The sequence below is a fragment of the Delphinus delphis genome, chromosome 11 (assembly GCF_949987515.2).
Source record: "Delphinus delphis chromosome 11, mDelDel1.2, whole genome shotgun sequence".
Lineage (NCBI taxonomy): Eukaryota > Metazoa > Chordata > Mammalia > Artiodactyla > Delphinidae > Delphinus > Delphinus delphis.
The window spans coordinates 22,069,227-22,082,422 of NC_082693.1; the positions used below are offsets into that span (position 1 = coordinate 22,069,227).

Consider the following 13,196-nt stretch of genomic DNA (forward strand, 5'->3'; position numbering starts at 1 on the left):
CAAACCCACAGCAAACATCATTCTCCATGGTGAAAAACTGAAAGCATTTTCTCTAAGATCAGGAGTAAGACAAGGATATCCACACTCACCACTATTATTCAACATAGTTTTGGAAGTCCTAGCCACAGCAATCAGAGAAGAAAAAGAAATAAAAGGAACACAAATTGGAAAAGAAGAAGTAAAACTGTCACTGTTTGCAGATGACATGATACTATACACAGAAAATCCTAAAGATGCCACCAGAAAACTACTAGAGTTAATCAATGAATTTGGTCAAGTTGCAGGATACAAAATTAATGCACAGAAATCTCTTGCATTCCTATACAGTAATGATGAAAAATCTGAAAGAGCAATTAAGGAAACACTCCCATTTACACCTGCAACAAAAATAATATAATACCTAGCAATAAACCTATCTAGGGAGACTAAAGACCTGTATGCAGAAAACTATAATACACTGATGAAAGAAATTTAAAATGATACCAACAGATGGAGAGATATACCATGTTTTTGGACTAGAACAATCAACATTGTGAAAATGACTATACTACCCAAAGCAATCTACAGATTCAATGCAATCCCTATAAAACTACCATTGGCATTTTTCACAGAACTAGAACAAAAAATTTCACAATTTGTATGGAAACACAAAAGACCCCAAATAGCCAAAGCAATCTTGAGAAAGAAAAACGGAGCTGGAGGAATCAGGCTCTGGGATCTCAGACTATAGTTCAAAGCTACAGTAATCAGGACAGTATGGTACTGCCACAAAAACAGAAGTATAGATCAATGGAACAGGATAGAAAACCCAGAGATAAATCAGCACACGTATGGTCAACTTATCTTTAATAAAGGAGGCAAGAATATACAATGGAGTAAAGACAGCCTCTTCAATAAGCTGTGCTGGGAAAACTGGACAGCTACATGTAAAAGAATCAAATTAGAACACTCCCTAACACCATACACAAAAATAAACTCAAAATGGAATTAAAGACCTAAATGTAAGCCCAGACACTATAAAACTCTTAGAGGAAAACATAGGCAGAACACTCTATGACATAAATCACAGCAAAATCCTTTTTGACCCACCTCCTACAAAAATGGAAATAAAAACAAAAATAAAGAAATGGGACCTAATGAAACTTCAAAGATTTTGCACAGCAAAGGAAACCATAAACGAGACCAAAAGACAACCCTCAGAATGGGATAAAATATTTGCAAATGAAGCAACTGACAATGGATTAATCTCCAAAATTTACAAGCAGCTCATTAAGCTCAATATCAAAAAAAAAACAACCCAATCCAAGAATGAGCAGAAGACCTAAATAGACATTTCTCCAAAGAAGATATACAGACTGCCAACAAGCACATGAAAGAATGCTCAACATCTTTAATCATTAGAGAAATGCAAATCAAAACTACAATGAGATATCATCTCACACCAGTCAGAATGGCCATCATCAAACAATCTACAAACGATAAATGCTGGAGAGGGTGTGGAAAAAAGGGAACCCTCTTGCACTGTTGGTGGGAAAGTAAATTGACACAGCCACTATGGAGAATAGTATGCAGGTTTCTTCAAAAACTAAAAATAGAACTACCATACGTCCCTGCAATCCCAATACCTGGCATACACCCTGAGAAAACTATAACTCAAAAAGAGTCATGTACCACAATGTTCACTGCAGGTCTATTTACAATAGCCAGGACGTGGAAGCAACCTAAGTGTCCATCGACAGATGAATGGATAAAGAAGATGTGGCATATATATACAATGGAATATTACTCAGCCACAGAAAGAAACCAAATTGGGTTATTTGTAGTGAGGTGGTTGGACCTAGAGTCTGTCACACAGAGTGAAGTAAGTCAGAAAGAGAAATACAAATACTGTACGTGAACATCCTATATCTGGAACCTAAAAAAAAAAAAAAAATGGTTCTGAAGAACCTAGGGGCAGGACAGGAATAAAGACGAAGATGTAGAGAATGGGCTTGAGGACATGGGGAGGGGGAAGGATAGCTGGGACAAAGTGAGAGTGTGTCATGGACATATATACACTACCAAATGTAAGGTAGATAGCTAGTGGGAAGCCACATAGTACAGGGAAATCAGTGTGGTGCTTTGTGTCCACCTAGAGGGGTGGGATAGGGAGGGTGGGAGGGAGACGCAAGAGGGAGGGGATATGGGGATTATGTATACATATAGCTGATTCACTTTGTTATACAGCAGCAACTAAGACAACAATGTAAAACAATTATACTCCAATAAAGATGTTAAATAAAATAAAATAAAATAACAACTAAATAAAACACTAGAGAGGTATTTAAGAAACTCAATACATTATCTTTATACTGTTGGCACTAGTCTACTAAAACGCTGCTTAAAAATTTTTATGGTTTATTTAGTATTTAGTGAAATCTGAAAACAGCAACTAATTAACCTACTGAAAATTAAAACCAATATAACAGAGGATTTATGATCAGTGTCTTACTATTCTGTAGATGACACAGATTTGGGGGATTTTCATGTTGGTAATAAAGCATATTGTCCATCCATTGGGTATTTTTACATATTTATAAGGCTATTCAATAATAAAAGGAATGATTTATAGGTTGCCAATAAAAAGCCACCATGAATGGTAGAAACAAAAATTCCCCTCTCTGTACAGGTCTCAGCTTAGGACCTATTCCTCTTTTTCTCCACCTCACTCCCTCCTATTGTCCTGATTCCTGGCTTATAGGATTTACAGTGGGAAGGAAGAAGAGTGAAAAAGTAGTCAGATGAGGTAACAAGTGAGAGCAACTGACAAGAATTAACCAAAGTACAAATTTATGCAGATATTTGACTTGGCAAATGGAAATTTTATGCTGATTTAAAAGATATTGTTTGGATTATTTCAAAATAGATCTTGAAAACAGACCTCAATTGGCTCTTCACCACCTTTTACTTGATTTTCACCCATTTCTCCATTCTCATAGCTGCTGCTCTTCTCAACCCATAACTCGGATTTTTCTACAGTTAGTCGAAGCTGGTCTAGGTCTGCCTTGATTTGCTTGTAGTTATCTACGTCCTGATTGGACACCAGTAACTGTACCTGGAAACAGAATTGCAATCCTTAGTTTACTTAACTTACTTATGGAATTTCCTTTATTCCTATTTCATTTATGTCAAAAATCCCAAGTCTTTTTAACATATTTGCCCCTCAGTTGAAGTTTAGTATTTCTAGACTATTTATGAATATTTTATATATATTTACATATATTTTACATATTTTAGATGTATATTGATCATGAAAATTCCCCTGAAAGTATCTGTGAACTCTACTCAATATATTCACATGTTATGAAGAATTATACATATAAAAAAGTGAGCCCTAGCAAAGCTTTTTAAAGTGTTAAAGAGTAATTTAAAATAAGAGATACCCTAACTCTAATTTTACTGCTAAAGTTAATTTTTCTGAGACTCTCTCTATTTGAAAAGAGGTAGAAGCATAAAAACAAGTGGAAGAAAACAGTGATACAGTCTAAACCTAAATTTATATGTATTGTGTGACATTTACAAATATATGAATAATTATCTGTATTTATATAATTACTCTTTTAATTATTTCATATTGTAACATACCCTTGTAAAACTTCCTAATGAAGATCAATGCTCTATTAAATAAATATTAGTGAAATACATGTAAGCCCTGAGATATTTCTCATTAATGGTCTCAAGATTGATATCATTCAAAGACAACAAAGAAAAAGATTAGATCCATCACAATTCCTTTCTTTTGGATTTCTACATTTTTTCAATCACGACATTTATTTCAGTGCATTATCCAAATTTATCAGTAAAATCTGGGGTCAAAATAACAGCACCGGCAACAAAATTCCTAATATGGTTTTATCTCCCAGTGCCCTCCTAAATTTTAGTGCCTGTCATTTACATTAAAGATATTAACTGAAAAATCACTTGTGGGGATCTCTTTTTAAAATAGATCAAGTCTTGGCCTAAGACAAGGCCATATCTATCTTTAAAAATAGAAAGTGTTCCCAGGGAAAGCTGCACAGTCTCATTAACTCTGCAACCATGAAGTCAAGTTGGATTTTATAAACAATATTTTCAGAGCCTCTGCTATGGAACTACTGAGGGCTACTGAATCTCACCTGTTTAAATGCCTGTAAAACTTCCGCTCTCTGGCTGAAGTGCTTGAACAGCAGCTGCAGGGCTCCTGATAGCAAAGGAGGGTAGTCATGCATGATCAGATGAATGAGGACCCGTAAAAATGTCCTGCCTCCTTCATCATCAAGTTGAACTGGATTTTTTTCCTTTCTATAAAACCAAAAATTATTCTAAAATAACTTATATTTACATAAAATTTAGTCAGAAGTGGTTAAAATTGTGTGTTCATCCTCAGTTCTCACCCACCCACCCTGCCAAAAAAAACTGGAAAGTATAAAGGAAGAAATTTTTACTCTTTTTTGGCCTCGGGTAACTAATGAGGAAACAAAACATAGAGAAAACTTGTGTTTGTCCATGACAGTAGGGGTGACCTAAGTCCCAGTTTGTCCAAGACTGAGGGGGTTCCCAAGATAGGCGACTTTAAGTCATTGCACTGGGAAAGTAGCAGGCAAACTGGGATGATTTGGTCATGTAGGCAAAGACAAAAGATAGAATCTGAATCAATCCTGAAGCGTTTATTGAGAAGACATACTTGGCTGGATGTACATCAAGGACTGAACTTCCCCAGAGTCCAGAAACCTCTCCAAGACAGGTGGTGAGGCACGGGGAAGGCAGTGCTCGTGCACACAGGCACACAGGTATCACCAGAGCAACTCTGCAAGTTTGGTGTATCCAGACTCTGAGCAAGATTCCCCTGATAAAAAGTCCATTTATTTTAAGATGAAAATCATACACTGGTTTATTCTCTTTTCTCGGGAATAATGAAATACTTGAATAGGAAAACACAGCAACAATAACAACAGCAAAAACTGGCAAAACAATATAAAAACAAACTTAAACCAAATGTTCACTAGAGATAAAAATCCTTTTGGGTTCCCCTGATTCCTCATTCTTGTCTTTCTTTCTAACCAAAGAAAATGCAGTGCCTTAGTACAGAAATTTGTTTAGGTACTCATGGCAAATCTATGATAAAAATGAATGCCAGAAACTCAATAATTTGTAGCTCAGACATTTCACGGTTTTGACTTTTCTTTTTGACTATTACTTTCATTTATGGGAAAAAAAGAAACAACCTAAAAACAGTGAGTAGCAGGGCACCTGACAGCAAAGGAGAATAGTCATGTCAGAGATGTTTCATTTTCTTTAATCATGGATATTTCCAATTGGCAGAAAATAGCGTTATTTCTCACTTATAAAGTTAATGATAACGTTGAAAGAAGTTACTTTCTTGCCTCCAATTTCTCAGATTTGGGGAAGCAACGTTTTGCAAGAGGCAGCAATATTCATACCAGGAAACTTAAAGGGCGTTCGTGTGCTGTCATTATTTGAGGAAAGAAAAGCAAAGAATTCAGGGGAAAGTTCAATACACTGAACTCAAGTCTCCTGTCTTTTTTTTACCTGACCTAAAGAAAAGCTATGCTTTCTCTTCTACAGTAAATTAGCAGCTTCATTTATGGCAGAAATTATGTTGGCAACGATAAAGGATCTAAAATTAAATAGATATAGCGAAGTGAACAATAAAGTGTCAATCAAATTCTAAGTAAAATCTTATTTACAAGAAAAAGACACATAAATGTTACTGTACCTTCCAGCAAACATAGTTTCTGCCTGAGCTGCAATTTCATCTATGTCAGGAACAACAGCTGCAAAGACAAATGGTAAAATCCATTCTTTATCATTTTATAATTAGGAGTCCCAATATTTATGATAATATTAGCTTACCTAAAAATACTTTTGTAATTTCTTTATGCCACCAAAAGTCAATTAACACTTTAAAAAAGTCACAATACAGTTCCCCTTATCGGTCAATATGTTAAACTGAAGTTTACATTTTAAAATATATATTGTTATAGTCAAAGATACATTTAAAAGATCAGAAAGGACCATTTACAAACTTTCCACATCTATATAAGTATGTATGTGTGTGTGTATATATATATATATATATATATATATATATATATATATCAAGTACACACACACCTATATACACACATTTAATTTAAATGGGTAATGACATGGAAGGATAATATTTTTTAAAGAATCACAGTATACCTATACGGAACCTTGTTACTACATGGTACTTCCAAACATGATCTTTTAACCTAAGCTTACTTCTATAAATCCGTCCCTTCTTCTTCTGGGACAGGGTATTTGATTTTTTTTTTTTTAATGTGAACCAATCATGATTCTTCACTCATCCCCAACAATAACATTTTGAAAATATCTACGATAAGTACACAATTTATTTCTTACCTCCAAAAGTATGAAAAGAAAACAGAGCAAGACATAAAAAGGCAAAAACAATTCTTCCCAGAATGCTACCTCTAATGAATACAACCAATTTAAGAGATCAGGTAAATCAGAGAGAACTGGTTTTCTGGGGATGCCCCTAGACTTTCCCTCCCACACTTTTACTGACACTTAGAGCTCCTGTTTCCAGAAGTCTGGCTTCTGAAAGCCAATAATTCTTATGCTAGTGTCAATGCAACTGCCAGCAAGACTTTCTGGTTCTGCCCTAACATTCCTGGAAATAGCCCTTTGGAGTTCTACAGTTCTGGGAAGCATAAAAAAACCAACACTGTTGCAAATGTTCCAAGGAGACTTCTAGCTCAGGACAGCTTAACCCCTTCCGTAGAGGCATGCTGCCTTTGGATGGTACCGATGAGTCGGACAGCAGGACATTTGGTTGAGCATCTACATTAACTACACACTTATAATCATTGACTCATTCCTATCAAATCGATTGATGCACAAAGAAGAGGAGGCTTCCTGATGTTATCACAGTGGTTGTGGTTAAAAGAAAGTATCATATCTGTGTACAAATCCTGCCCCAGCAAAAGAATTCTGTTAACTGGGTAATTCTTCAATACAACATAGTTTCCAACTTGCCATGACTGGCCTGATCTATCCAGAAAAATGGTAATTTAATATACCTTAGGTTTCATAAGGTACTTTCCAGAGTCACAAAATTTTTACAATAAATTTTATGCTCTTATGTCATTATGCTCCCACACTCACAGATAGAGTGACTTCATTCTTACACATTTTAAATGTGAAAAACTGAAATATACTACCAATTTACAACCATGCAAAGAAATAAAGAACGAATGCATGCATACACACACACAATAAAGCCAACACCCACATCCAGACCATTGTGGGGAATGCCATGTCTTTTTTCTTGAGCGGGGTGATTCCTACAAAATACCTTTCCTCCTGAGAGCAGCATTTCGCACTATTCTTTGATCCAAGTCAAAAACCAAAAAACCTTGGATTTTCACCAAAAGAGCATAATGCGTAAAAGATTCAGACTCTGAAACTAAAAGCTGGTTCTTTGAGAAGATAAACAAAATTGATAAACCATTAGCCAGACTCATCAAGAAAAAAAGAGAGAAGGCTCAAATCAATAGAATTAGAAATGAAAAAGGAGAGGTAACAACTGACACTGCAGAAATACAAAGGATCATGAGAGATTACTACAAGCAACTCTATGCCAATAAAATGGACAACCTGGAAAAATGGACAAATTCTTAGAAAAGCACAACCTTCCAAGACTGAACCAGGAAGAAACAGAAAATATAAACAGACCGATCAAAAGCACTGAAATTGAGACTGTAATTAAAAATCTTCCAACAGACAAAAGCCCAGGACCAAATGGCTTCACAGGCGAATTCTATCAAAGATTTAGAGAAGAGCTAACACCTATCCTTCTCAAACTCTTCCAAAATATAGCAGAGTGAGGAACACTCCCAGACTCATTCTATGAGGCCACCATCACCCTGATACCAAAACCAGACAAAGCTATCACAAAGAAAGAAAACTACAGGCCAATATCACTGATGAACATAGATGCAAAAATCCTCAACAAAATACTAGCAAACAGAATCCAACAGCACATTAAAAGGATCATACACCATGATCAAGTGGGGTTTATCCCAGGGATGCAAGGATCCTTCAATATATGCAAATCAGTCAATGTGATAAACCATACTAACAAACTGAAGGAGAAAAAACATGATCACCTCTATAGATGCAGAAAAAGCTTTTGACAAAATTCAGCACACATTTATGATAAAAACCCTCCAGAAAGTAGGCATACAGGGAACTTACCTCAACAAAATAAAGGCCATATATGACAAACCCACAGCCAACATCGTTCTCAATGGTGAAAAACTGAAAGCATTTCCACTAAGATCAGGAACAAGACACGGTTGCCCACTCTCACCACTCTTATTCAACATAGTTTTGGAAGTTTTAGCCACAGCAATCAGAGAAGAAAAAGAAATAAAAGGAGTCCAAATCAGAAAAGAAGAAGAAAAGCTGTCACTATTCACAGATGACATGATACTATACATAGAGAATCCTAAAGATGCTACCAGAAAACTACTAGAGTTAATCAAAGAATTTGGTAAAGTAGCAGGATACAAAATTAATTGCACAGAAATCTCTGGCATTCCTATACACTAATGATGAAAAATCTGAAAGAGAAATTTAGGAAACGCTCCCATCTACCATTGCAACAAAAAGAATAAAATACCTAGGAAAAAATCTACCTAAGGAAACAAAAGACCTGTATGCAGAAAACTTTAAGACACTGATGAAAGAAATTAAAGATGATACCAACAGATGGAGAGATATACCATGTTCTTGGATTGGAAGAATCAACATTGTGAAAATGACTATAGTATCCAAAGCAATCTACAGATTCAATGCAATCCCTATCAAACTACCACTGGCATTTTTCACAGAACTAAACAAAACAAGTCACAATTTGTATGGAAACACAAAAGACTCCGAACAGCCAAAGCAATCTTGAGAAAGAAAAACGGAGCTGGAGGAATCAGACTCCCAGATTTCAGACTATACTACAAAGCTACAGTGATCAAGACAATATGGTACTGGCACAAAAACAGAAATATAGATCAATGGAACAGGATAGAAAGCCCAGAAATAAACCCATGCACATATGGTCAGCTCATCTTTGATAAAGGAGGTAAGAATATACAATGGAGAAAAGACAGCCTCTTCAATAAGTTGTGCTGGGAAAACTGGACAGCTACATGTAAAAGAATGAAATTAGAACACTCCTAACACCATACACAAAAATAAACTCAAAATGGATTAAAGACCTAAATGTAAGGCCAGACACTATAAAACACTTAGAGGAAATCATAGGCAGAACATTCTATGACATAAATCACAGCAAGATCCTTTTTGACCCACCTCCTACAAAAATGGAAATAAAAACAAAAATAAACAAATGGGAACTAATGAAACTTCAAAGCTTTTGCACAGCAAAGGAAACCATAAACAAGACCAAAAGACAACCCTCAGAATGGGAGAAAATATTTGCAAATGAAGCAACTGACAAAGGATTAATCTCCAAAATTTACAAGCAGCTCATGCAGCTCAATATCAAAAAAACAAACAACCCAATCCAAAAATGGGCAGAAGACCTAAATAGACATTTCTCCAAAGAAGATATACAGATTGCCAACAAGCACATGAAAGAATGTTCAGCATCATTAATCATTAGAGAAATGCAAATCAAAACTACAATGAGATATCATCTCACACCAGTCAGAACCATCATCAAAAAATCTACAAAAAATAAATGCTGGAGAGGGTGTGGAGAAAAGGGAACCCTCTTGCACTGTTGGTGGGAATGTAAATTGATACAGCCACTATGGAGAACAGTATGGAGGTTCCTTAAAAAACTAAAAATAGAACTACCATATGACCCAGCAATCCCACTACTGGGCATATACCCTGAGAAAACCATAATTCAAAAAGAGTCATGTACCAAAATATTCAATGCAGCTCTATTTACAATAGCCAGGACATGGAAGCAGCCGTAGTGTCCATTGACAGATGAATGGATAAAGAAGATGTGGCACATATATCCAATAGAATATTACTCCGTCATAAAAAGAAATGAAATTGAGTTATTTGTAGTGAGGTGGATGGACCTAGAGTCTGTCATACAGAGTGAAGTAAGTCAGAAAGAGAAAAACAAATACCGTATACTAATACATATATATGGAATCTAAAAAAAAAAAAACGGTCATGAAGAATCTAAGGGTAGGATGGGAATAAAGACGCAGACCTACTAGAGAATGGACTTGAGGACATGGGGAGGGGGAAGGGGAAGTGAGAAAGTGGCATGGACATATATACACTACCAAATGTAAAACGGATAGCTAGTGGGAAGCAGCCGCATAGCATAGGGAGATCAGCTCGGTGCTTTGTGGCCACCTAGAGGGGTGGGATAGGGAGGGTGGGAGGGAGGGAGAGAGACGCAAGACGCAAGAGGGAGGGGATATGGGGATATATGTATATGTATAGCTGATTCCCTTTTTATAAAACAGAAACTAACACACCATTGTAAAGCAATTATACTCCAACAAAGATGTTAAAAAAACAAACAAACAAAAAAGAACACAGTACCTGGACTTCACAGAGTTGTGAAGATTACCAGAAAAACTGCATTTAAAGGACTGAGCACCAGTAGCAGCAAACATCCTCGCTGCCGTTCTAGGCAAGTTATTTAATTTGTATCTCAGTTCCTTCATTTTATTGGTGGAGATTATTTTGACATTTTTGTCTCATAGGAATACTTCTTGTTTTAAAACATAAAAGGAACTTTCAGGTTCTCCGGAAAACACCATCCAAAGAGGAAATATTGTCACAGAGGAGATACCTGATGGCAGCAATGTATCGGGAGAGCCATTGGTAGACGTTTCAGCATTTCCATTGTTCTCCCCAAATTCCTTCTTATATATTGACAGCATATATGAGATCCTATAATCCAGTCTGACACTCAGGATAAACTACAAGAAACATTAAAAACAACATAAGTTTCTTTCATCAGCATGGTGTTTAAAAATTCATTACAGGACACCAAGAACCACAGTACTATCAACATGTCACATGAACTAGTTAGAAACTTTATTGGTAAACTCGTATCACTTCTGTTGCTTACATGATAATCAGTCATAACACTAAGAAAAGTGATGCATTTCCATTAGCCAATGTCAGTAAAATCCCTGAACAGTTTTTGGAAAGAAGAAAACCTGACTCTCCATGATTACTCTCAGAATATTCCAAGTAGAGGTATCTCCTGGGTCTGGATGAAGAGGTAACAATGACATCATTTCCCAAGCACTTTGCAGAGTTTTCACCAGCTCTGCAAGGAAAGTACTGGAGCTGTGACCCTCATTCAGGCACAGAAAGGCAAGATTTCAGCTGCAATAGTGTGGATTCTGGCTACACCACAATGAATCCTGGATCTAGGCTACAAAAGGATAGCTTAAGTAATAGCATCTAATATACCAGGGATGTGCCTCCTTAGTGCCTGTTTTTCCTTGGGTCTGTGTTTTTGTCCTTGTTCTCCTTAATGGACGTATTGACAGAAACTAAGTGTCAATAAGGTTCCCGTCTGTGCTCGGCACTGAGAAGAATGCAAATGCCTGAAGCCCAGAGTCCTCAAGTTGCCAGTGATTGAGTTGGGAAAACAAGATACAGCATTGTTAAAATAATTAGGAAATTAAGGAGGGCTACCTCACGTGGTATAGAATGCAGTGGAGATCAGAGAAGGAAACAGTGTGTGCCACCGACATGAGTGGAGACGGGAAACAACAGAGAGCTGTACTTATACAGGGTGACCTTCCATCCCAGTTTGCCTGGGAGAGGCCTGCGTTGGCCTTCGCTCCCAGTATAATTATTATCTGTGTCCCCTACACTCTCTTGAGAGACTCTCATTGTTCCAGCAAACAGTAATGGTCAGGCAAGTTCCGAGAAAACTTGGTATTTGGTGGTATCATCTCCCCCTAGCTCTAGCTACGCTGCCATCGTATCAGACCCCTCCCCCGCGCCCCCCTCCTGCTGCCCCCTTTCTCTCACTCTCTGTTCCACTCTTCTCAGTCCTGACAGCACAAGCTGGAATGTCTGCAGTTTCTCTCTTGCCTCCGCACATTCATTTCCGTTGTTCACTTTACCTTGAATATTCTTCTCCTCCACCCCATAATAACCAGCTTTTGAGATATCCTCCAAGGTCCTATTTAAATCCCTTTTGAAATGAAGCTTTCCCTAGCTCCCCAGTCCGAATCAATTTTTCTCCTCTTTGCTCACCCAACACGTTATTTACACCTACAGGTCCAAAGTTGAATCAACCTCCCTCCCTCCCTCCCTCCCTCCCTCCCTCCCTCCCTCTCTCTCTCTCTCTCTCTCACTCTTGCTCTCTCTCCCTCTCCCTTTTCCCCTTCTCCTCCTCTGCTAGACCTTTATGCTCCTCCTGGGCAGCAACCATGCTCTATGTTAGCTATGTTCCATCAAGTTCAACAAACGTGTTGAGCCAGCTACTGAGGAAGCTGCCAAGGGTACAGAAAAGGTACCGAGGATATAAAACCTGCCTTTGAAGAGCATATAATCCAGGAGGAAAAGTAAACACCAGAGAGACTCTTTTATTAATATGCAGTGAGCACTGTAACACATACTGGCTGAACTGATTCCAGTTAATATGGGGATTTTCAAAGCAGGAGACAGATTGTGGGAGAAGAGGGCTGAGAAAGAGCCAGTGGATTTGGCAGCCCTGAGCAGAGGGTGGGAGCAGAAGCTAGACTGTGGGTGCATAAAAAGAAGGGTGTTTTTTAAACAAACTTATGTAAAGAACAGATTATTAAAACATGAATTAATGAAGCATTTATTAGCTTTTAGGTGAAGATTAGCGTTCAATGAATTATATTTTATAAATAGAGCCAAAATTCAAACTATCATCCTCTACTGTATTTAATTATGAAAAAGAATGGAAGGTAGAAGAGAAGGGGGGAAAGGGAAGAATAAAAAGGAAGTCAGAGAAAGAGAGCTGAGAAAGAGCTGAAGACAGATAGAGGGGGAGAATAAGAGAGAAATAAAAAGACTAAAAGAAATACAAGAAATGATGGGGAAAAGAAAGGAAGAGCCTGAGAGGAGGAAGAGATGGCAGAAAGCAGGAAACTTGCTTAAGGAACGTGGCTACAAAGAAA

General features: G+C 37.2%; 1 protein-coding gene across 3 annotated transcripts in view; it reads right to left on the reverse strand.

The window, feature by feature from the left end:
* Positions 1–13,196, reverse strand: part of ITPR2 (inositol 1,4,5-trisphosphate receptor type 2) — a 527,727-nt gene that overhangs the window by 303,110 nt on the left and 211,421 nt on the right. For all 3 annotated transcript variants that reach the window (XM_060024473.1, XM_060024471.1, XM_060024470.1), the window contains 4 exons: positions 10,874–11,003; positions 5,756–5,813; positions 4,155–4,320; positions 2,921–3,094 (listed from right to left, as the gene is read on the reverse strand). In XM_060024473.1, the coding sequence (XP_059880456.1) occupies positions 2,921–3,094; positions 4,155–4,320; positions 5,756–5,813; positions 10,874–11,003 (528 nt within the window). The remainder of the gene's footprint in view (positions 1–2,920; positions 3,095–4,154; positions 4,321–5,755; positions 5,814–10,873; positions 11,004–13,196) is intronic.